Genomic DNA, 25,833 nt, shown 5'->3' with positions numbered 1-25,833 from the left:
AGTGCCATCATGCAATGTGTACAGGACAAACAGGAGATCAGGCCCAGCCAGCAGGGGTTTACAAAAGGCAGGTTCTTCCTGACCAACCCGGTCTCCTTCTGGTCAGTGGCAAACTGACCCCCTTAGTGGATGAGGGAAAGGCTGTGGATGTTGTCTACCAAGACTTAAAGTTCTTGACACTTTCTCCCACAACATTCTCCTGGAGAACCTGGCTTCCCATGGTGTGGCTGGGTGTCCTCTTTGCTGGATTAAAAACTGACTGGATGGGCAGGCCCAGAGAGGTGGTGGTGAATGGAATTGCAACCAGCTGGTGGCTTGGCTAGTCAGTGGAGTTCCTCGGGCCTCAGTACTGGGCTAGTCCTGTTTACATATTTTATCAGTGATCTGGAGATCATGTGTGCCCTCGTTCAGCTCACAGATGACTCCAAGTTGAGCAGGAATGTTGGTCTGCTGGAGGGTAGAAGGTTCCACAGAGGGATCTGGACAGGTTGGATCAATGGGCTGAGAAAAGGAGGTTGAACAAGGCCAGGTTCTGGATCCTGCCCTTGGGTCACAACTCCATGCAATGCTGCAGGCTCGGAGAAGAGTGGCTAGAAAGCTGTCTGAGAGAAAAGGACCTGGAGATGCTGGTCGACTGCCAGCTGTACATGAGCTAGCAGTTTGTTAGGAAAGTTTAGCTTGAATATTAGGAAAAATTTCTTCACTTAAAGGGTGATCACAATTTGGATGAGGCTGCCCAGGAAAGTAGTTGAGCCTCCATTCCTGGAGGTGTTTTACAGGCATGTAGAGGTGACATGTAGGGACATGGTGGACTTGGCAATGCTGAGTTTAAGGTTGGACTCAATGATCTTGAAATTCTTTTCCAACTGAAATGATTCAACGATTGTAAGACCTGCTCGCTAGAATTAGGTTTATTTATAAAAAGTTGCACAACTTCCTGGTGGCCTTACAGCCCTATCAACTGATTTTTGCAGTAGCAGAGTTCTGTCCCTGCTGAGTGTAGTGGTGGGAGCTTTGCCAATACCGTTGCGCTTCCACCCCACACCTGACACACGGTGTGTTCTGAACTGAGAAATTCAGTAAGCCAGGGCACCCAAGTGGTGCATGTTGTGGGTGGCTACTCATCAGTGCCATGTCAGCTAGCCATGCAGCACTGAAACAATTAATAGATTGGAATAAATGAGGGAGTTTACAAAACAGTTAAGGAACCTTGGACACGACACTTTTTCAGGCAGCATGATATTTTATATGATTATGATTTGTGCAATCAGGGCTCTGTTATGCCTGAAAGGTAATGAGTGTAAATTGAGAAGGAAAAAGGAAGCATATTGAGAAGTGTTATAAAGACCAAGGATACTACTGAAATGTTGAGTTGCTTCAGACAGTACATACACATCTGGAACATATTACTGTAGCTCTCCTCTAAGAGAGGTCCAAAGCAAGTAAAGGAGGTTTATTCCAAGATAAAAAATAAATATTACAAAAAGCCCTACCTTTTTTTTTATTGGAACTGTTCAAAAAATGAAATATAATGGCTACCTAAATCAGTTTAAGTATATCATAAATAATGCATTAAATATTCCATCAAGAAATAACCACAAATTCAGGTTACTGAAGCAAGCAATGTGAAAAATCAAGGTCTAGCAAGAAAACCTGTTGGCATTTTATCTCAAACTACAAAATGTGCCAATTCCCTACTTCTAAATTCACAAGTTGAGCCCTGTAAAATGTCATTCCCCCATACTTCTTATTTCCCCTAAAACCTTGGGTTTTACACAGGAATTACTTGACTAATAGTAAGTGCTCACTTTCCTTTCAGGACCAAGCCTCCATCTTAAATTATAATAATATGTGCTGGTCACGACAAGAAGGGTAAATGGTAATGTGGAAGTATTAAGTAAATAGTTTGTGGTGTAGCTATCATAGGATTCTTCCCAGGGAAGCCAATTGGTAAGGACTTAGCAACATGTTTTAGAGATATTTAAGATACTATATGATGGTATAAACTGAATGTGAAAAAAAATAATAATAATCAGCATGTTTCTAGCAGTGTACAGGGGAGATGGAGGGAAGGTAATTCAAGCTACTGGTGCCAGTATGATTTATTAACATTGAGAAGCACAGCACCTCTGTAGCATAACTATGCTACTAAGTGCCATAAAACCAAATCATTATATGATGAAAAAAGCCCCTTTTCCTCTAATTTAAATTTAGATTTATAGTTATGAATTATAACCATGCAGATTAATCTAATTTTGGTTTTAACATAAATTATGTAATAAAGCTTCTTCCTATTCTGGCACATTCCCCACCTACAGGCAACAACACTTATTTCAAAAGTAGTCCAGCAATCTTACTCTGAGTAAGATCTGTGCTCACTAAAGACTATAAAGAACCTATATATTCACAGGGTGGATTAGGTAATTCTATCTCTCTTGCATTCTGCTCTAATTATTGTTTCATTGAAGGACTAAATGCATTGTTATGATATCCTAAGGCTTTATTTAAATCTGTCTTCCTCCATGATCTTCCTTTAAGATACTTTCAAGATGCAGGAATGGGATGTAGTTATTGTGTATGCGTGTTTTAAGACAACTTGTGCAGATGGACACAAATTTTACAGGTGAAACATTTTGATAGGTTTTAAATAGCATATGTGTCTGATAAACACTGCTGAAAACTAAAAGTTCTGTCAGAGTAACTCCTGTGGTAGATATATACAGCTGTGAGTTTCCCTGTGTGAGCTTGGAAAACTGGTTCTGTTTCTCTGTCTCTGTGCCTGCTTATTTGTATTACTTTATTTCACTAGTAGATTTTAGACAGGAGTGTCCCAGTGAAAGAAGCAATCCTGTATGATAAACACTGTTCATTGAATTATCAAGTCATGGCATTTTGTTATGGTTTCTAAAACACTTAAACCAGTTTATTTCAGGCAATTGTCATATCTTCTTTGTCCATCTTTTTTTCTTGTTTGAAGTAGAATATTCACCTTTTGCTGATACAAGAAATTAATTATTTGTTTTTCATATAGTATCTTGACCCATATTTTAAATGCTTTTTATTTTTTTATAGGTCCTCCCATGCCATCCTCCTCATCTAGTCCATCAGTTACTGAACATTTACACTCCCCTCCTCCATCACCCAATCTCCATGACAACCAGAGGTGGTTATTAAGTAATAATGCCAGCCAGCCAGTTCAGGACTCTGATACAGATGAGGACTATACTGCCGGCTCATATCTAGTACAGACCAGTGATAATCCAGTATCTGTCCCAGGTCATGGTAAGAAGAGGACACTTTGTCCATAGTTTAAATACCCTTTTATTTTCCATCTTCTTAAGAAATTGTCTAACAAAACTTAAATATATCAAAATGACTGTATTTTAAACTGATTTTTCCTTAAATGCCACAAATTGTTTCTATTTTACTGTAAGATAAGCAAGAGTAGAAAATAACTGCTAATATAAAAAAGCTCATTTATGTTTAACAGGCAATGCTTATGTGAGACAGTAGCTATTAATGATTTATTATGTAATGTAATTCTTAGCAAGTGACTAACCTTTAGTTGTACTTTTTAAAGGGTAGGCTGAAGTTGGTTAAACTGTCATGATATTTAGCTTCAGAATAATGTAAAAGTTTTCTTTTACTACCTCATCAAGTGCAGCAGGTTCCAGCCGTTCCTTTTATTTCCTAAAGGAAGGGAGAGCAGGATATTTTTACTGGATAGGGCACTCAAGACTGTGGAAAAAAGCTCTAAAGAGAGCTCTGAGATGACAGGAGGCAGTGGTGGCTTCTGAGATGTATGTTTCCACATTTCTCTTCCTTCCAGCCAGTATCAGTAAGCAAAAGGAGTGACAGACTTTAAACACCAGTGTCTGCTTAAACATTGTGCCCAAAGAAACCACTGTTTTTCTTTTTCTTCTTTCTTCTTTCTTCTTTTTCTTCTTTCTTCTTTGTTTTTCTTATTTTCTTTTTGTTCTTTTTTCTTTATTCTTTTTTTAAATTATTTTTCTTTTTTTTCCTTTTGATATGAAAAAATATATTAGCCACAGGTTTTCATTTCTGTTGCATGACTGAGCAGATTTTCTTGGTGTAGGCGAAGGCAGACTGGAAGAATAATTTTTTTAATTCACAGCCCTTCTCAGGTAGACCAGCAAAGCTTAGAACAAGCTACTTCATATTCTAAGAACCATTCCTGTGTTTTGATTATTAAAATCTCACCTACAGATGAACCACTAGAGGGGGTATGGAGAAATATTTCTCTGCAGATTGCACATCAGCTGATTGGACAGAATTATTTTGCCAAGCATAATACTAAATTTGAGCTTCTCTTCTTAACTTTAGAGTGGAGTTTTGGTGTTGTGTCTCAAAGGCCAGTCTGCTAAGAGCACTTGTGTATGTGAATTTGACACATTTGGATTAAGGTCTTTAAAATTGAAGATAACTTTATCTTTACATGTTCAGCTTGCTCAGTACTTAATCTGTGAAGAGCTCAAAAAATGGTCATGCAGTCATAATCAGGGTAAGCTATTGTCCTGGTTTGATAAGGAAGTGAGTTTTTTGGGAGGCTTTCTTTTATCTCTAGGAATATGAAATCTGTTAGAAAATATATGCATTATCCAAAAGGTAGCCTGATTTAGTTCAGTAAGTCAATATATTTAGATTACTGAATCCCCCAACTCTTCTTTTATAAATTAAAAATGCAAAAGCAAGACAAAACTGCTAGAAATTTTGAATAGTTGGGAGGATCTGCTTGCATCTCTTAGGAAGCTAGTAAGTATTCATCATTCCTCTAGATTTTAGTCCTTTTGCTGCTTCTGAAATTTTGAACAGTTGCTTGCCAGTGAGTTTACCAACCTTAAGGAATGTTCCTTAACCTGTTCCATCCCAGACAAGCTAAATTAATTTCATCTGATCCTGTGTCAAGTCAAGTCTTGGCCTTTTAGCAGAACAATGTCAGAGGGGTTTTGATTACAAGTAGGACAGGAGTAGCACCGTGGTATTTGTTGAGACAGTTGTTCTTTGTAAAACTTTTGCTAAGCAGGAGGAAAACCCAGCATACTCTGCAAGTATGTGTTCTTTTTGCTTTTCCCTCTCTCTTCCCACTGTTCTCTGTATCCTCTTCCTGCAGATGTCTGATATTCACCCCTTCAGTGTTTATGTGCGGTAGAAGTGTTTGCAGCTCCTTCTGTCAAATCATCCTTCTCTCCACAAGATTAGACTGGTTTTCAGAAGTGTTTCACCTTGCTACCCACATATACTGTATGTATAGTGACTGCCATCATTTAAGTCAGGCTTGTTGCTTTTCTGCTGGGTAAGGAGAAGATCATAGGTGTTCAGCTAGTGGACTTCCATTTCCACAGTCAGCTGCAGAATGAAGGTTTGTGTTACTGGAAGAAAGATTCCTTTCACTCAGCACATAATACTGGAAGAAAGATTCCTTTCACTCAGCACATAAATGAATATTGCTTGGGTTATCTACCTGATTTGCTTATGGTTGGTTTCTCATAACATATGCTGATGGCCTGTTGGTGGGGGGGAAAAGTATGTTCATTGTAAAACAGGGAAAAGCAGAATTTAATAAGTTAGCTACAACTTTCTTCTACTTGATGATATGCATGGTTGTGTAGCATTGCACTGTAGTATGTGGATCTCTCCAATTCTATCAAGTCAATATCATTTAATTGTGGCCTTTAGTTGTGCTCTTATTTGATTACTGCATTTTCTTTAGCTAAAATGGTAAGTAATGCAGCATGTGTAGCACTTTCACAGAAAGAAGGGGTTTTTTCCACCAGTTGTCTTTTCTTTTGCATCTTCATGTAAGCTTTCAGTGCTGTCTAATCTTAATGGGTTTAAAGTAAGTCCAGTGCCACATTCTAGATGACTTTATCCAGTGTTTATGTTGGCAGAGGGTGGGGGATCACTGCTGAAGCATTTAGGGATAAAAAAAGTGCTGACTGAAAACAATTATATTATTGAAACTGCTTTCAGTAATATTGACTTTATTTGAATAGCAAGTTGAATTAACATCTTCTTAGTCTATTCAAACATCTGATTGTTTTCCTTTAGAATGAGTTAATTTGATCAATGTATTTAATTTGATTGGCTCACTCAAAATTTAGAGTATCTGAATATGTGTGTAGAATTATATTAATCTATGATGCTGGGTTTGATTAGCTTTTTGTTTTGTTAACCAATGGGAATTAGCTTCCTTTTCTGGAATTAGCTAAAAGAGCAAAAAGAATTAGTAAAATGATTTATCAGATGCTTACCACAAGAAGCTGAGATCTACACAGAGGTATTACTATTAGCTTTAAAAATTCAGATCAAGTGAGGGCTGTTGTGGACAGTTTAATAGGAATCATTTAATTTCTCTAAGAGCAGTGTGTTAGTAAGTCATGAAATTCAGAAGGAGATAAATTTTAGGACCATCAATTACAACTCTTCTTTTTCATAGTATCTCTGGTTAATTCTACTTGTTCCTCTTCTTCAGGGTGCAGCTCAGTATATGAACTGTTCTAGCAGTCAGTCTGTGAGCCTACTGCTATCAGAACAATTTATTTATTACATTTGTTGTTTTTAGAAGGAGCAGCAAAATGCTTTATAATGAATCTGAATCCATATGCAGGGAAATGAAACAGTTGTTAAAGTGAGAGGGAGAGTAGAGTGAACTGGGAGCTGGGAGGAAAGGGTTCTTGAATGTGATTGAGTTGGAGGGTTTCCTTATGTCACTAAGTCTGTTTATAAAAAATAGAAGTCATGCAGTATCTGTATTTAGGCATCTTGATAAGTTTCTTCATATTTTTCCATGAAAAGTTACAGATTAGTCAGAATTTGGAGGGGAATTTATTGAAATTAGTAGCAGCTTATCTTTTAACACAGAATTTAATATAATAAAAAATAAGGTGCTAAATTCTTAGTTTAAGCAGAGAGTATGAAGACAAGTTACAGTTAATATTTAATGCTTACTACTGACAATGAAATTGAAGAGTCTTGAATTAGAAGCTCAGATTTGAGAATTTTTACCCCTAAATTGGAAATATTGTGGGAGAACCAGAAATGCAAAATAGAGAAGGATGTATTTCACAGCAGCAATTGTATAGTGCGTTTGAACATCAAGGTTCTCATGTTTCTTAATAACAATTTGTGATGATAGTTTGTGTAGTGGGAAGATCTGAAAAAAATTCAGTATAATATGTACTGGTCTTCAGTTGTCCTTGATCCAGGATCTGCCAGGTAATGCACAATAAACAAGATTTTACTCCAGCCACATGGGAATTGCAGATTGATGGGCTTTTCAGTTCAAAATGGCTAAGCCTTGCTACAAATTTGGAAATCTAGAGCACCACTCTGAATTTAAACTTGTGAAAGAGAAAAAGTAATGTAATGAAGCTGGTTGAATGAAAAGGTATTTGAACTCTCTGCATTCGCAGGTCTCATTGTAGGACATCTCACTCTACAGACACCAAATGTGCTGTGGCATAATTCTCCTATAAATTGAGGAATTTAGTTCACGATGATTCATTAGAACTTGATGGAAGAGCTTATACAAAAGTACCTGCCATACAGAAATTATTGTTTTCATTATCCCACAATGCCAAGAAGCCAAGGTCAGAACCTTTTCCTTTTGTACAGGTACCTGAGGGAATAGGTGCCCAATGCTCAAGGCTGGCACAAGTAAAGACCAGATATAACACATGTACAGAGCATAGGTGGGAATTTTATTAGGTGTTTGGTAGGGGTTTTTTACTCTTCAGATTTTCCCTCCATCTCTCATGTTTTCTGCATAGATACCACAATTTATGTATAAGGAGCATAACTAAACAATCTGCCTCATTTCCACCTTTTTCTTTCCACCAAGAGCAAAATTAAATGGAATTGTGATGGGAAGTGCTCACAGAGATTTGTGCTATACGTTAATGGAAGATGCTAGTGACTTTTAAGGCGTCTTTTCTTTCCTTGCAGCTACTGTCAGGGTGGGAAGAGGAAAATGGGATTTTTCCCTTGATACCCAAATGGCTTGTGAGAAGGTTGGAAATAACCTGTGAAAAGACCCATGGCAGATTAAGTCTTAGCCAATGTGGGAGTACCTTGTGTGCTTTCTGGTAGTCCTGCTTTAGAGCCTACTAAACACTTCCCAGTCCTTACTCCATCTCTGCTTTGCCACAGTTACTCCACAAATGAAGCTGCATGTGCTGGTGAGCTAGAATTTGGCAGCCAGGTTGTCACCTGCCATGTAACTTCACAGAAGGAGTTCTTTTGATTTCCTGTAATATTCTCAGTAGGAGGAGATCCTTGTGGGTCTTGAGCCCAGCTTTTAAGTGGATGGCCCACACAGGGATTGAACCCCCAATGTTGGTGTTATCAGCACCATGCTCTAATGAACTGCATTTTAGTAGTTTAGATCATTGGGGAACAAAAGGAGAGGGAAGGGGTTATGGGGGTGTTCTAGGACACAAGGAAACAAAATTGAGGTCATGAGATAAAATGCTTTAAAGCTCTTTAGGTTTTTTTCAGTGGAGTATATATATTTACTTCTTTTCTTTTTCATCATTCTCAGAGCTGTCAGTCATCTGGAATCTCTGATGGTATCCACATGGCTTATTTTCATTGTTGTCTGACAGATTGTTTAATGAGATTTTTTTTCTCTTATCTTATAATTCATGATAAATTAAATTTTGTCATTGTTGTATCAGTACACACAATTTGCCCTCAGGTCTGACACTGGCCCTAAGACATGTTATTTGAAAAATTAACTCAGATCTGTTTGGTTTGAAATACTCTGTGATGATAAATTAGGATTAATAGTTCAAACTAGGAGGAGTTGTATTGAAGAAGATCATGGGGATATCCTATAATCTTGGTTTTATTTAACATCCTCGTTAGTTTTATGGATGACGGAGTAAAAATGGCCCTAAAAATTTCCCAATTATACTAAATAGCAAGTGTTCTGAGTGCCAACTAGAGACAGAATGTTAATAGAAGAGGGCAAGGAAAGATAATTAATTATATAGCCAGAAACTAACAAAGTGAAATTAGAACTGAAAACTATAAGCTGGTCTGAAGTGCAGTGTATTCAGGAAAAATCTAAGGAGAAATGGACATAGAGAGTTTTAATTAGGCATTAATCTGCAGCATGGTCTGACTCACGGGTACTGTTTGAGCTGGGTATATAAATGTATCAGCAAAGAGGGATCTCTAGACATAGTATCAATGGAATATAAGTTTGGAATTCAGACATCTTGCTTCTTCAAAGTTCCTGTCAAATTCTCTTATTGCCCTTTATTTTCCTGTTCAGATAGTTGCATGAAAACAATTATGAGGTTAGAGGTATTACTATATGGGAATAGGTAGAGATTAAACTTTGGCTCAATACGTGACCTAAGCAATAAGTGATTGCTGGCAAAGAGAAGCTAATAACCAAAGATAGAATGGAAATGTTGCATGCGGTGTGAGGATACAATTAAAAGTAACTGGATGAAAATAAGGAAAGGAAAGATTAGGCCCATGGTTAGGAAAAACTGTTTAACAGTGAACTACATTAAGATATCAAAGTCTGTCCCAAGGAATTGACAGAAGCTCTGTCATTTTTGTAACATGATATTAAAACAAATAAAAATCTAACTCATACTGCTGAGAACGAATCTACATTCCATTAGGAGAAGGTGGACTGAGATAACCTCCTGGAGCTTTTCTAGGAGTACTTGTGTGCATTTCAAATCAGGTATATGTGAGCTTGTAGTTTATGACAGAGATTTCCTTACTAAGCTATGGCTATGCCTGTTACATTGGCAGCCTGCATGTTGAAATGCATTGCCTGTTTAAATGTATCAGAAAATTATTTGTCCTGTAGCCCAGACCTCACTCTGAAATTGTCTAGACCTTCCACAATAAATCATTTGCAAAACAGCCGCTTTCCCTTCCCACGTGTTGGACCATTTTATATCCTGCGAAATTACAAAATAAGATTCCCAGTTCTCAGTGAAAACTGCCAATGTCTTCTGGGCATGTACATACTCATGTAAATATTTTGTAAGCAAAAATGTTTGATACCCATAAATTCACAATGCCCGCGATGCTGAATAGAGGTACTTGACAAGCTTTCTGTAAATACAGAATAAGTTCATGTTATAAAAATACATTCTGACTTTTTTTCTCAGGCCAGAGACAGTTTTGTTTCACCCAGTGAAACAAAACCAGCCTTCCTTGGTAGCTACAGAAGCATGTAAATCTCTTATGGTCCAAAGTCAGATATTGCAGGAAGGCAGATATCTTTCAGGAACTACAGATCAACAGATTTATCTGTTCCACTTGCTTGGGGCAAATGTAGTTGCCTTAAAAGCTTGAAAATTGTGTCTTGAGTGCTAGCCAGTTTATTTTTTATCTCTTTTTGATATTTGATTTCAATTTCATGAATCCATCTTTTTATCCTCTTTCATTGGTTTTTGAGCCAAAATTCTGTCAACATTGTTCCCTTAACGTACAAAAATGTACATTTGTTCAGTTTAATTAAGCATTCAGTCTGTTTGCCAAGAGCAAATTACAGTTCCCCAATCTCACCCTCACCCCTCCAAAATCAAATTTTGCAAAGTGGTGGGCAATTACTTCTCCTATCTGATTGTTTTAAGTCATGTTTTGCTCCTAAGAGATTTTTGTAGTTTTCAATCTCTTAGTATGTTAATTAATAGAAGAGCCAAGACCCAATTATTTCTCCTCAGATTGTGGCCTTTGTAGCCTTTAAAGAACAGTCTCCCCCACACCTCCTGTATCATTAGCTGCAAAATATCTTTCCAGAGATTATTTTGGCCTTTTCACGAATCAAAGGATTCAGAGTGACAAATTATCCATCTTATACTCGAATGCATGCCAGATGGGACAACCTGCCAACTGTGTATCGTAGTGCGGATATGATCTGATGTGGAGACATTTTCTCCACTCCTCCTTCCCCATCAAAAATCATATTACAGAAAATCAGGCAGTTTAAGAAAATCTGTGAAGATAAATCCATTCTGAAATACAGTGAAACATAAAATACAGTTTTACTGAAGGAAGCACGCTGCACCCAAATGTCAGCTCACTTGAAGTGAACTAACGTGTACCTGGCGCGATGGATGAACATAAGAGTCAGAAATGCATCCTTCCCTCTTGCCAGTGCTTGCACACACATCGTTTCCTTTGACTGCTTGATTATAGAACAGACATTTCCTAATTGCAGGATAAGGAGCTTGAATTTGAATTCTGTCACAGTTTAATGGAGGAATCCTGAAGTCGCAATCAGGAACAAGGATGTACTGTTCTTGTGCAGAGAGTAGGCTGTAAGAAATTTATGGTAGAAATTAATCTGTAATTCGGAAGGTAAGAGGACAAGGAAACAGTTACATAGGGGGTTTATTTTCATTATAAATTACAAATCTGAGGACTTCACCCACGTCCTGCTTATGCTGACTTCCAGAAGAACAAATGTTATGTGAGTGCACAGCAAATAACTTGTAGAACATCAGGATCAGATGCAAGTGTGTCACATCATCACATTAAGCTCTTTTATTTGGATTTTTCATTATTTTTGGGGGGGGAAAGGTCTAGTAATTTTAGCTCTGTACTGCAATACAAAATCTTTTTTAAAAAGCTATTTTTAGAAAGGGAGGACTCAAGATCTTACACATGTTTCCATGTGTTCATCACTTGGTAGCAACAGTGTGAATTTACAGTTTTGGAGGCCTTTCTTATGAGCTCTAATGCTCACCAATCCTTGGTGGATTTGTGAATTCAAAAGTTCTTCAAGAAACATAGAATGAGTTGAAGATTGTGAGGTTTTAATAAAATCTTGTTGTTTTGGGTTTTTTTTTAATATCTAGTTTATTCTATAGTTCCAATGATTGCTACAGCCTGATTCTGTGCTTCTGAGGAATTGCTATTGGATTAAATGGAAGTTGCTAGTGGAGGTTAATACAAAAACCTGGTCATTCTGATTCAACTGCAATATACATTTTATTCTATAGTGTTGAAAAGTTCCTGTAGCAAAAAAAAAAAAAAAAAAAAAAAAAAAAAAAAACAGATAATTTGACAATTTTCTTTTTTAATTCTGATTTTTCTTCCCATTGCCTTTTGGTTTCCATTTGAAATCTGTTCTCAGTAGCTGTAAGTTGGAGGATCATGTTTCAGTGCTTCAAACATGCTGCTTGCTGAAAAAGGACTTTCAGAGATTCAGCTGGCAGATGCTTGTTGCAGTCTTTCATAGGAGGAATGCTAAAGATTTTCTCTTTGAGTCACTAAGCAAAAAAAAAAAAAATAGTGTGCATTGATGATTGTGAAAACCATTTATCTCAAAGTTGCTTTGCAAAGTGAAAGGCTAAACATCTGTCACCTTTAACATCCTTTATCTTTTTTAATATTATCAATAGTTTTAATAGCCTAACGACTGTGCTTAAAGCATGAGTTTTCTGCTCTTCTCTCTCGTTTACAAAAAATTTCTCCATTTAATATCTTTCTGTGTCTGACGTAGCATTGACATGAATTTATTTGTCACTAGCCCATTAGGAGTACACAGGAGTAGTAAGCCTGCTTTTTAAGGATGCAGAGATCTGACTAGAAGGCACATCAGCCTTCCTTTCTCATGCAAGGCCAAGGATTCCTATTGTCAGATGCAGTGGGCATGAAAGCAGCAATTTTACAGCACAAAAACTCCAATAACATTTACTGCGGTTGGCTGAGATTGCAGTGCACACAGGCACTGCTCAGTCTTGGTTGCTTAAGCACCAGCTTCCCTTGGCTTTTTGCCAGCCTGCACGCTCCAAAGAGACAAGTCCTTTAAGGCGAAAGAGTTTTCCTTGTAACTTGCTTTGGGGTAAACAGACCATTCAGGCATAGTTTATTGCATTACATACTTGACTATGCATACTGGAATGCAGCAAAGTAATTGGTAGCATTATTTTAATCGTTAGAATTCATAGGTACGAGATATGTTCTCTGAGCCAGGAGGGAGGGGAAAGAAAAAAGTAAGGATGTTTCTGCCTGTTAAGTTGCTGATCATTTATTACAAAAGACTAAAAATATTCTCTCCATGGGAATTCTGTATGTTTACACTAGTATCCCTGCTACAGTTACAGAAAACAGAATTAATTTGCCTCTTTATTGCTATTCTTCTCTTGAAGATAAATCCCATAACAGTTAGTAGGAAGATGCAGTGTCAAAGAACAGTTCTGTTTATGTAACAGGATACTTTGTTGTCATTAAAAAAACCAAACAAACCAAAGTCCTCAATTTGGAAATACTGTAATCGCAGAATACTTGCAAATTAAAAGGAAGTCAGTTACTGTAAATTTGCCATCAGTCCAGCTCATCTTTGTGTTGAAAGGTATTCTGTTTTGCATTAATCAGCAGTAAACTCATCCCATTATTGCCATAACCTGGAGACTCTACATGAAATGGTCTCTTAAATATTACTTTGTATGCATTTCTTGAAGCTCCAATTTAACACTGCAGTAGCTATTCAAACAACGTACAATGGAATTTATTTGTAATAAAGCATATTATATCTGAATATACAGGAGGCTGAGTTATCACTGAGTTACTGACTTATCACTGGCTTATCACAAAATATCAGCTGCTGCTGGATGAGTCTTGTAGTTCATTCAAAAAGGCTCAAGGAAGAGTAAAGCTATCCCTTGATTTTGTCACCAGCAGTTGGTGTGAGGGGTCTTGTTTTTGTGTTCATTCTTAAACACAAAGAAACCACAAGGATGTTTTTGTTTAATGCTTCCTTCTTTCTCCTCTGCAGCATCCTACATTGTGTTCAGGAAAGCTTTAAAATACTGTCTGTGGTATTTCTTGAGTCTCTGGGTTACTTTCTGGTAGCTTGTCCTCTGCAGAGTGGTGAAAAGGTGAGGCTAGGGGTGACCTTGCACCCCCATCTCTGTGTACACTAGCTTCGAAATTGCTTCAGAAAACAAGTGAAGCACTTCTAATGAATTGCGCTTTTGAGTCTTTGAATCTGCACAGCATCTCCATCAGGTTTTTACAGCTGGACTCTTCCTGTAATTGCTACTGGGGTGAGATGCACAACATGGGGTTTTGGAGCTAAGTACTTACATTGTTTTACTGGCCAAGAATATATAGCATAGAGGGAGCGACAGACTTCATGAAATTCACAGTTATATATCTTCATGTTCTTCAACTCTTTCCGACATGCTGCTGATTTGCCAGCAGGCACTCTAGATGGGGATTAAAGAAATGGAAAAGCTAAGATACAGTTTCTTAAAGCAGCAGTATATTAGTAAAGAAGTTGTTTGTTATGTCTGATACATGTCAAAGATCTGTTTATTTTTATTGCTACTGAAAAATTAGAAAGAAGCACTTCACTGTTGTAATTTTGTTGACATTGGAATATATAGTAATGCTCAGAAAAAAGTATCCACCAAGAGAAACAATAATTGATAACTTATAATTTTCAATTTCCAAGTACTTTAGCTCTTAATGTGCCTTCAGATATTCAGCATTTGAGGCGTATTTACCTAGATAATTCAAAAATAATAGGACTTTTTCATGTCTTTTTTGTGCATTTTTCAAGTGCTACAGTATAAAGCTGTTACTTATGCCTTGTATTGTATGGTTTTCAAAATTTAAAAATTCACTGCAGTATTTTTCTTCAGATGTCCTTCTTGATCTATTTCCTCAAGGTCTTTAATCAGTGGTGTGTAATATGGAATATTTTTCTGTTTGTTTATAGTTTTATATGAGAAATTCAAAATAATTGGCATCAGAATGCACCACAGCATCATGTATGGATCTCTTCCTCACTGAAGTTGAATTTCTTATTTTAATCTAGTCTCCCATTTAAAAATATTTCGTTGTCTCTCCTAATTGTAGTGAATTCTAGCTACTGTTGTTTACCTAAGCCAGTAAACAGGAAGGCAGAGATGGAGGATGGGTTAGATATTTTTAAAACTCCTTTCTAGCTTCTAGAAAGCCCTCCAGAATAAACTGCCTTGCAAGGCTTCTGGACTGAAGGCCCTGAGGGACATTCCTAGGCAGGGTGGAGGAGTCAGCCAGTATACTTACATTGTTTTGAGCTTGAAAGGGAAATACTTCCTTGCCCTATTACAGAGATTTATATTCTTAGCTAGACATTTAAAATGGCTGGTTTTGTAGAGAAAGACCAGCAGAATAACAATCAAGTAAAACATACAGGCTGCCCAGATTCATCTAGTTGCTTTATCATTAGTAATACTCAGATCAACATTTGTTAAATAAATTTATCTGAAAGTTCTTTTGAAACAGTCTTGAGCTTTGGGTGCAACTTTGCTTCATTGTCATATAATAACTTTGTATGATCATGGCCACAACAAACCAGATTTTTTTTCCCCCTTTGTTTATATAAAATTCCTTGAGAGAGAGTTAAAATTCAAACTAGTAAAGAATGAAATGTTTATACTTGGGCATTTAAACCACCTATGTCCAAAAGTGAAGTGCCCTGTAGTACCAGTTTTGGGTTAGGGAAGTTGGGGAAGCTTCCTTCTTTCATGTGTGCTTTAGCAATGTTGATGTTCTTGTATGGTGTGCTGCCCCAGTTTTAATCTGTTCTGTCATATCTTGGGAACAGAGAGTGGCTATATATTTTTGAGTGATGGATAGAATACTGCTCCTACAAAAAGTTCAAGAAATTTGAAGGCAGAAAAAAAATCCAGAGAATGATTAAAAGATTGTTCGAGGGGAAGCTGAGTATGGTTAGTAGTATATAATTTTTCTGACACTAATCCTGAAATAATCAAATGTGAATACTAAAGAGTCTATAAACAATGCACTAACCTTTCATCTTAGTGATGATGATTACTTGCACAACTGCAAATAATGTCTTATATCCTGGCAGAATTAAGTTGCAGTTAATATATGCGTATGTTTCTATTTCCTGTTGCTGCACTACCATGATTACAACAGACCTGAAAACATATTTAAAGAAGTGTGAAAAGCATATTCCTGTGGTTACAAAGACTTGAACAATTCAGTGGCATGTGCAGACAGCCTTTGGGAAAACCTCTTGAGAGGTATGAAGTACAGGAACCTCTAGATGCAGTGCTCTTTCACATTTGCATCAGTGCGGTGTGGTTCTTTTGGAGATGTTGAGTAGTAAAAGAAAAAAGTAGTTGCAGATGCACTATTTCTACCACTCAAAAATTTGCACTCTGCTAACATAAATACCAGACAGCTCCTTTGCCATGATTTCTGCCTCCAAGTGCAAAGCTCTGTGCTTTGAGGGTTAACAGTCCTAAAATAGTGTGCTGTTTCTATTGCCCCCTGCCATAGCTGTCTGTTAATAGTGACCATGAGATATGGGCGAAGCCAAGTGGTCATGCAGCAAAGCCTCTGATTTGAATCCAGAGAAGACACTAGAAAACTAGATCCCCTTTTCTTGGTGTATTTGTTGTTTGCCACCATAGGAATAAAGATTTCCATTGCTGCTGTGGAATATCAGTGGAAAACTAAATGTACAAATAATGGAGACTGCTCATCTGCCCCCTTTTTTAATTTCTGATGCTGTTCAGATGGCTTACTGAGGAGCAGGCATGACTCCCTCATTCCCCTAGAAGCATATGCAACTGATATGGGGACATTTTTTTCTAATACCATGCATCATCTTTGAAAAAAAGGCAAGGAAATGTTGTTTCCAGGCTCTTTCAGACCCAAACTGCTGGTAGCCACCTTGAGGCAAAGCGGGAAAGAAGTAAGTGTAGATGAGAAAGCAGAAATTGTCCTGGACTCCTCTGCCCTTAACTTCATCCTTCATGACTCATCTGTTTAATGCTCCTTAAGCAGTCAGAAGTGCTGAGGAATGCCATATAGTCAAATCTACAATTAAACAGATGCAAACAGGCACGAGCCTTTAACTCCCTGAAGTGCTCTGTATGCATGGATGTGATTTTTTTTTTTTTTTTTGCCTTTTCATTCTTTGGAGAGGTTGGGTATTGGGTTTTTTCCTCTTGTTCTATCTCAGTTTTAATCCTTCTTATCCTTTAAGTGTGCTCTTTTAATTTCCTCCTTTCCCTCTTTTTGCCCTTGTTCTTTGAAAGCATCTTTTTCTTATTAAGTCATTTAACCTTTATTAGACCATACCATGCCACTCCATCCTAGTTACTACTTTCTCTTTTATCCCTTTTTCTCTTTTTTTAATGGACTCTTTTCATATCATTCTCTCCTTGTTCAGGCTTCCTACGTCCCCTTCCTCGTTCCCTTTGTTGTTCTCTCCATGGGACAGGTATATCTCATGAAAAGGTGCTTTGTTCAGAATGTATCTGCCTTGGGGCAGCTATTTAATGAAAAAATCAGCTTCCACCCCGTGCTCCTATCCCTCTGAAGCCTGACGCAATAAATGCCAATTACAGTTCTACATAATTAAAGTAACCATGTCGTATTTCTTTTTTAATATTAGTGTCTTCACATTAAAGGAATGCAGTGCTGTGCAACGTGTATGTTTTTTGAAACAAAAAATAACAATTTTGCTTCTAATCCATATTACAACAATTGTAATCTAGAATTTTCTTTAACCCTTCTCTTCTGTTCTGAGAATAGTCCAGACATCTGTAAAACGATCAGCAAAAACACAAACATGAATACTTAAAAGTGTAGTTCCTTTATAATTGGGAATGAAAACTAACATCCTGCCTGCTTCTGATCCTTCTTACCCTCTTGTGGCAGGAAAGCTATTAGAAGAGATGAAAATTGATCAAAAAAAACCACGCAGTCTTTTCTCTTGATGGCTGCTTTGGCTGTTGGGAGAATTTTCAGCTGCAGACAGGCCAGAAGATTGATACTTTTCTCTATCTCCTGTGGTTTTAACAGCAGGATAATCTTAACCTTTTGGGTGCTAGGCTACTCGTCTGCCCTTGGGAACTGAGATATTCCTGGATACCTTAATAGCCTTACAGGAAGATTAAAAGCAAAAATTATTGAGATGTTGGTACTGGTAATGGCACTTATTTCCACAAATGTGACCATTTTTGCTATAGAGAGTAGTTGGTTTCAGACTTCTTGGTGAGATGCTCCCACTTGACCTGAAACATTGGAGTCTTTAATGTGTGTGTTTGATATGAAGTGGCTCTTCACACTCACTCTGTGGAAGTTAAAATCTGGATTTTTGCTTTTCTCCAACCATTTTCTCCATCTTTTTTACTTCCACTTTATACAGTTTTGTATGCCTGCTGTTAATGCACAATATTGTGCAAATGGCTAGATTTTAATAGCTGAAGCTAACAATTGGTGCAGAAAAAAATCTGTTCTAGAAAGAAGGTTTTTATTCCCCCCAAATATTGCTAATATTATTAGGTTATATTTTAAAATCCATATATTTAACAAACGTCAAGTCTGGAATTTCAATTTTTTCTAAACAAATAAATGAACTACTGCAAGCAGTATAGGAACGGTGTTCTGTGTAGTGTTTGATGTTCACTTCATCCCATTAGAGAAAGTATTTTTGTTCAAGAGGTGAAAGGCAGTCAGCAAGCAGGACTTCAGCAGAAGTGCTGTGTATAAAAATGCTTTTTGCACAAGTGGAAGGACATAATATTAGAGTGGCATCAGGATATGATTGCAGTGACAGTGACACGGTTGTGTCTGCATGTGAGATGAATAATTAACTGTTGGACAAAGGATAAAAGAGTTTAAAAGTGATGGAAAAAACATGCAGCATTTTACCTACAGTAAGGAATTTTTTACACAAAAAAAATAACCTGTCTGGACACACACCACTGCCTTAGTGGCTCTCGCATCACACACAAGTGAGATCACACCTGAGGGTGTTTTCCTCCCCTGAAGGAATGCACGTCCTCAGAGAGAGCTCAGTTGCACTCTATCCAGCAATAAATTCAAAAGTTACCTCCCAGGACCCCAGCTGGTTATGCAGCAGTGTCTGAGGGCTCTGTGCTGCCTTCCCACCTGCTCCAGGTGCCTCCTCTCGGGTGCCTTTGTCCTTCCCATGTAGATCTTTTTACTCAAGTTTGTTTAAAACATCTTTCACCATTCTTTCTTCAGTATTGTTTTATTCTCTTGTATGCTAGTGGAAACGTCTTCAACATGTCTGAGTGCTTCTGTCTGCATATTTGTCATTGTGCTTTTTTTTTCCTTTCTCAGATGTTTGCATTTTTAAGGGACTTCGTTGCACAGGGGCTATTTTTTTTTTTTTTTTTTAAGGAAGGAGGGCAATATTTAAATTGCTTTTCTTAAGGCACAAGGAAAGTAACTTTTTTTTTTTCATCTCCTGTCATATTTTAGAAACTCATGAGAATTTTACTTGTGATTATATTATTGGTTTATCTGTCCAGTAAATTCTCTATCATATTTCTCAACCATATCTTCATTCAGTATGTCATTATTAGGTGCATGGTGCAATAAAATTCTGTGCAAGAGAACAATGTGAATTACCTGGGGTATATTAAGATTTACAATGAATCACATAAAGAACTGGGCGGGGGGGGGGGAAGAAGTAGTAGTTTTCTCATTATTATAATCCTTCAAATCTGCATGGCCTTTTAATGTTTTTAATTGTAGATAGTTTCTTCTGTAGTTTCCTTACTCAGTATATAGAAAGCGGAGACACTGACTCTACAGAAATAACTACCTTGTAAAGGAAAGACCTTACAAGAGTGTAGTTTCTGTTCATTAATAGAAAATCTTGAACTGATTAATGACACCAATACAATTTTGTATCTCTGAACTAATAGCTTGAGTTATTTTTTCAAATTGTTCATATTTTATTGGCTGTTTATTTTCTATTACATTGCTTTTCAGATTTATGGAAAGTACTTGGAATTATTATATCCTTCATTTGATGCAATGAATATATTTTACTGGACAGCTTTATGCATTCAGTGTTACGTTTTGCTTTGCAGCTGAAGACCAATTTCTTAATTGCTCCTGTGCATCTAGTTGTTTTGAGGTCTTTTTCTAAGCTGCTGTGATTTTTTGCATTTACATGTTAGATGTGGGACTACGTCTATGATTTTACAAGTTAAAAGTCTCAGGCAAACTTTCATTAGCTCCTCTTGTAGCTTTGAAGATTGCAACTTGCCATTGCACCAAATACTTGCAATTGAATTTTTAATAATAATTCCTAGGTCAAAACCCAGTAGTTATTAATACAGAAGCAAAATGTTTGTGAAAACTTTTCCAAACTGTTAATTGAAATTTCCATGGTACCTCTGCACTGCTAAGAGCAAGAACAAGAAAGGAATACTTTTCTGCCTGGGGTTTTTGTGATCATATACCATAGAGATAGGCGCTGTATACTAATTTAACTTTGTCTTTTATAGACAGCACTTTTTAGTCTGAACCCAAAGATTTTAAAACATCATTGTAGGAGTCCTTTTCCTCTTGCAAGTAATAAACATGCCACATCCTTAAAAGACAAAGTGTGAGACATAGCTGTAATTGCTCAGTTTTGGTGCCAAGAATAAGTGGTTTGAAGAAAGCTTAGCACCCTTATCCCTAGGGAGATGTAAATTGTCACAGGCAGCACCAGACACAGTAACTTCTCACTTGTGTGCTACTAAACAGTAGGGACATGTCACAAGTATAAAAGATATTAATAAAGTAAGAAAATGTATTTCTGACATGTATTTCAATTTTTGTTAACAGTAAGTTTGTATGTATATGCACAAATACCTAGAGTATGATGTTAAATATTCATATTCCAAGAGCTGTAACAGTGCTGCAAGTATCAAACACAATATGATTTGTTCTTCATTCTGTAGGAGCAGATGTCTTTTCCTAGAGCTGTGCTCCTCACTGTATTCCTATGTGAATGCAAAAAGAATTGGGAGTGAAGAGGGACCTTCTTACTGTAGTAGTAGTAGTGAGATTGAACCTAGAAAGTACCTTTCTTGAATGTTCTTTCTTGATGTTTACTTTTCAAGCAAGATTTTATTTGCTCAGGAATGATTCTTGTTTGTGAGTTTCACTGTTTCCACCAAAAAAAGGTAAGTAAATGCGGTAGAGCAATGGTGGATGTGGTTAAGCTCAGGCTTTAATGAAATGGCCTAATTGATAGACAGTGAGGATACTTTAAATGGGGATAAACTCATCTGCATAGAAACTAGTCTGCTGTTCTCCTTTGTTCTGGAAAACTCAAAGTGCATTTCTGTTTAGTGAAAGTTATTTGTGATGTAGAAGACACACAAACATACTAGGGTTGACTTTTACAGCTTAAGGTCCAGTAACCAGAATTACTGTGTTTTTATCAGTAAGAAGAAACTGTTAGAAAGCTGTTTAAGACTACTGGAATTAGCCAAAGCCTTCACTGTTAAACAAACTACTGAGCACTAACTGTAGAGGGAGTAAATCTGGCATCTTTGCCTGTGTTTAGCCAAGATCTGTACCAAGTACAATGCAATTTGGAGTATCTGGAGGGTTTATCATGTCAGAGGAGTTCACACATCCTGTTGTACCTGATGAATTGACCAGCTGGGACTACGAAAACTGACATGAGATTAGCTGTACATGTAACTGTTACAGAAAACAGCGCTGGCATGCACAACAGCTCATCAGCCATCAAATTTCTTTTTTGGGATTTCCTATAGAAAAGCAGCATAATCTCTCACTTCAGTATATGAGTCATTTGTTTTGATGGCCCAAACGATTTTCATCGATATTCTCCCAGTGTGACAGATTCAGTAGTGCCCCCATGGCCTACATTTGGCTAAGGATTGAATATAAATAGTCATAAAGCAAGAGTCATGCCTCTGGCAGATGTGATGTTTTTTCTGCAATTTAATGTTTTGGAGACATGATAAATAATAATCAAATAGCGTTTACTTAAAGAAGCTACAAAGCTCCTACTGGAAACAGTGAACAAGATTTATATCAGGCCTCTGAGCTTGAATGAGGCATGGGCCCAGGGGCATTGCAAGTGCCTTCATTTTATATACTTTCCTACTAGTCTGACTCACCCCCCAGGTTATTGTCAGAGCTAGTCAAAACCAGGACGTGTTCATCCATGTGGTTGTCTGCTGGCCAAGGGTAGACTTTTTGCATGGCAGCAACCTTAGCCAGCTGGGTTTTAGAGAAAGTATATCCATTGTGAGTCATGGGATAAGGGTGTAAGTTTCTTGTATCTAGACTTCCAGCATATTGAGGTCTGGCTGGTAGCTGCATGTCATGGTTTAACCCCAGCCAGCAACTAAACATCCAGCAACACAGCCACGTGTTTACTCCCTTATCCCACCAGGATGGGGGAAAGAGAATTTGTAACAGGAAAATAGAGAAAACTTGTGGGTTGAGACAAGCAGTTCAATACTTGACATAAAATATAATAAGAAAAACTAAATTGTAATAAAAAGGAAAATAACAAAGATAAAGATAAGTAAAGCCCATGAAAGACAAGTGATGCAAATGAAAATAATTTTGCTCATCACCAACCAACTGCTGCCTGTCCCTGAACAGTGGCTTCCCAGCCAGCCTTGCCTGTAGTTTATATGCTGAGCATGACACCCCATTTTATAGAGTATCCTTTTGACCAGTTTAGATCAGCTGGCCTAGCTGTGTCCCTCCCAGATTTTTGTGCACCCCCAGCCTCCTCACTGGCAGGGTTTAGAGAGGAGAAGAAAAGGCCTTGCCTCTGTATGCACTGCCCAGTAATGATTAAAATATCACAGATTTATCAACACTGTTTCCAGCACAAATCAAAGCATAGTCCCATACCAGCTACTGTGAAGAAAACTATCTCTACCCTGGCCAAAACCAACAGAACTTGCAGCTTCTTTTTCCATTTAAGTCATGTTCAGGTCTCAGAAATTTCAATACATCCTCATTAACCATGATCCCCATTAATCATCATAAAACCATAGAATGTTAAGAGGTTGTAATGGACCTTAAAGATCATCTAGTCCCAATTTCCCGTGCCTTGGGCAGGGACACCTCCCACTAGACCAGGTTGTTCAAGGCCTTATCCAAATTGGCATCAAGCACTGCCAGGGTTGGGGCATCCACAGCCTCCCACAGCAACCTGTTTTGGTGTCTCACCCTCAAAATAAAAAAAAAATCTCCCTATTATCTAACCTAAATTCTCCTCTTTTTATTTTTGCCCATTACTCCTAGTCCTGCCACTACAGTTCCTGATGAAGAGGCCTTCTCTGGCTTCCCTTTAGGCCTCATTCACACACTGGAAGGCTGCTATGAGGTCTCCACACGACCTTCTGTTCTCCAGGCTGAACTGCCTCAGCTTTCTTATCCTGTCTTCAGTGCTCCAGTCCTCTTACCAGCCCTCCTCTGGACTTGCTCCAACAGTTCTACATCCTTCTTATGTTGGGGACACTATAACTGTACACAGCACTCCAAGTGGGATCTCACCAGAACAGAGTAGAGAGAAAGAATCTCATCCTTTGACCTGCTGGCCATGCTACTTTTGATGCAGCCCAGAGTTTGCTTGACTTTCTGGACTGCAAGCACTCATTGCCAGGTCTTGTTGAGTTTTTCATCAATTATCACCCCCAAGTCTTTTTCAACAGGGCTTCTCTCAACTCAGCAAGTAGGAGTGCCTGAGACAGCCCAGGTGTAGGACCTTTGATACAATATAGAGATACCATTGCTTTGGTCTATGGATCACCCCTGAGAAGTGTTTGTAAAAAGTCCATAAATATCCACAAATGTTCTCTGAGTTCCTTTAGTCCATAACTTGGCACTCCATCTGTTCTAGTGGTCACTCAGGACGGGAGAGGGGATGTGCTGCATTAAGCACCAAAGGCAACTCAGGTCTGGTCACTGTTGCATTGCAACTGCTTCTTTTAAGGCTTCTCCTTCATTGGTTTCGTTAGCTAATACCTATAGTATTAATAATTAATTATTATTATTATTAGTTAGTAATAATTAGTAATTAGTAGTAGTAGTAGTAATTAGTAATTAATTTCTATAAAGCACAGCTCAGATCATGGGTTACAACTGTATATACGTTTCACTCTTTCCCTGGACCTTTTGGGCCAGTTTATAGGGTTTAACATGACAGTGAACTCCTCCCCTTGCTCCTAGCTTGGCTAGCAACAGGGGATTCCAGATACAACAATTCCCATAACATGCCAAATAAATCATCATTGAGTTGTTACCAGAGTCTGGTGCATGATAGGGGATGTGATATTCTCCCTCAGTGCCATGTGTCTATGAGATTGTTTTGGAAATGAGTCCTGTTTTCTGATTCAGTTCTTCCAGGGTGCTGTGTGTGACCGTAAAACCTGCTTTTCAAGGCCCAGGAGAGTATTCCAACCAATGGCATGGGCCACACAGTATGTTTCCAACCATACGGTGTCACTTCCACCATTGTAAAAGGTTCCACCATGGTTAAAAAGGTTTGTGGTAATGTGATATAATTACCCAGGCTTTCCCATATTTCAGCCTTCACCCTCTATACCAAAAAGGCTTTATCTGCATTACTAGTTTGATTATGGGGCGTATTTGACATTCTTGGGTAACCTGTGCAATGGCTTCAATTCCCCTCGGCCACAAACCCATCTATCTCTTGCATGCCTTCCTAAATGTCCTGATGTGTCATTAGCCCATCAAGCTATAAAAATAACCCACCTTTATGATCCCAGTCCAGCTCCATCTGAGCCACTTCAATTCTAGCAGTTCGGTCATCTGTTCATTCTTTCAGTTTTCTTCAGTGCCCCAATTCTTGGGTACATGAGCATCTTGTGAGGTACTTTTACAATCACATTCTCTACCTGAGCAGCAACATCTCGCCATAATTCAGCAGCCCAGAGGGGTGTATCCCACCACTGTCAGTTGGCCTGCTTCCATTGCTGTAGCCACCACCACAGAGAGCTTGCCACCATCCATGAGTCAGTATAGTGATAAAGGACTGGCCACTTTTCTTGTTCAGCAATATCTAAAGCCAGCTTTACTTCAAGTCACTTCTGCAAACTGACTTGATTCACCTTGTCCTTTAGCACTTTTTGTGTCTTTTTGTGTAGGACTCCACACAAAACCTGTATACAGAATGTATTTCAAAGATAAATTAGTCTTTGTGTTTTTCAGATGTTCTGTACAGCTAGAAGAGGTTCTGAATATAAACTCCTGAGATTTTCCATTTGTCTCTAAAGAAGAGCATGTAATGCATGTAATGTGCCATGAAGAAGTCTATACTTAGCAAAATTCAATAGATCTTCACCCAAATTTTACTGAGCACTATAAAATATCTTGAAATCTATGCTTGAAACTTGTGATGTTATGGAAGAATATTGCCATGCAAGCATCTTATTTTGTAACTGTTTTAGCAACTCAAAATAGCTCTTAGTTTTGGTTCAGTATTCCAGTGGTACTCAGAGATTTGAAACGTCTTGAGGAGGCTATCTCCAAAGTCAGGTTTTTACTCCTAAACATTTGAAAAAATTTTTAAAAGAGCAATTTGATTCAATGATTACGATTAAATGATAACTACTTAAAGAGGAAATCTTGGAACTGAAACATACCTATTTAAAAATAAATATTCACACATGCAGGGCTCTACCCTGTTTTCATTGCCAGTTTAGGCTACACAATTAATCAGTGCTTCTGTTATCTTGATAATCTGTCTGCTTGCTGCTGTAAATAACTTACACTTGCTGGTGAAGTTGCTGACAGCTATTTAGGCTTTCAGCTTTCAAAAACGCTTCTAATTGTACATGTTTGCAGCTTCTTAAAAGCATTTGCTTCTGAGATAATTTTTGCAGCTAATGTACCTCGAAGTCTTCTGTTTGTTTGTATTTATTTTCTTTCGAGTTGTATTTCCAAAGTGTGAATCTCTAATAGATTCAATCCACCTGAGATTATAAAGTGACCCAGTAGCTTTTAATGAAAAAATGTTACCTTGTTTGTGAGATA

The 25,833-nt window shown here is 37.7% G+C and overlaps 1 protein-coding gene across 1 annotated transcript in view; it reads left to right on the top strand.

The window, feature by feature from the left end:
* The window catches only part of TENM3 (teneurin transmembrane protein 3), a 347,191-nt gene that overhangs the window by 175,405 nt on the left and 145,953 nt on the right, over positions 1–25,833 (top strand). Inside the window, exon 4 of the mRNA XM_084205259.1 lies at positions 3,073–3,282. Coding sequence (XP_084061385.1) covers positions 3,073–3,282 — 210 coding nt within the window. The remainder of the gene's footprint in view (positions 1–3,072; positions 3,283–25,833) is intronic.

Source organism: Fringilla coelebs (assembly GCF_963513975.1).
Source record: "Fringilla coelebs genome assembly, chromosome: 4".
In the NCBI taxonomy this organism is placed as follows: domain Eukaryota; kingdom Metazoa; phylum Chordata; class Aves; order Passeriformes; family Fringillidae; genus Fringilla; species Fringilla coelebs.
The sequence above is the reverse complement of the archived record's forward strand: the minus strand, read 5'-3'. Positions and strand labels throughout refer to the sequence as shown.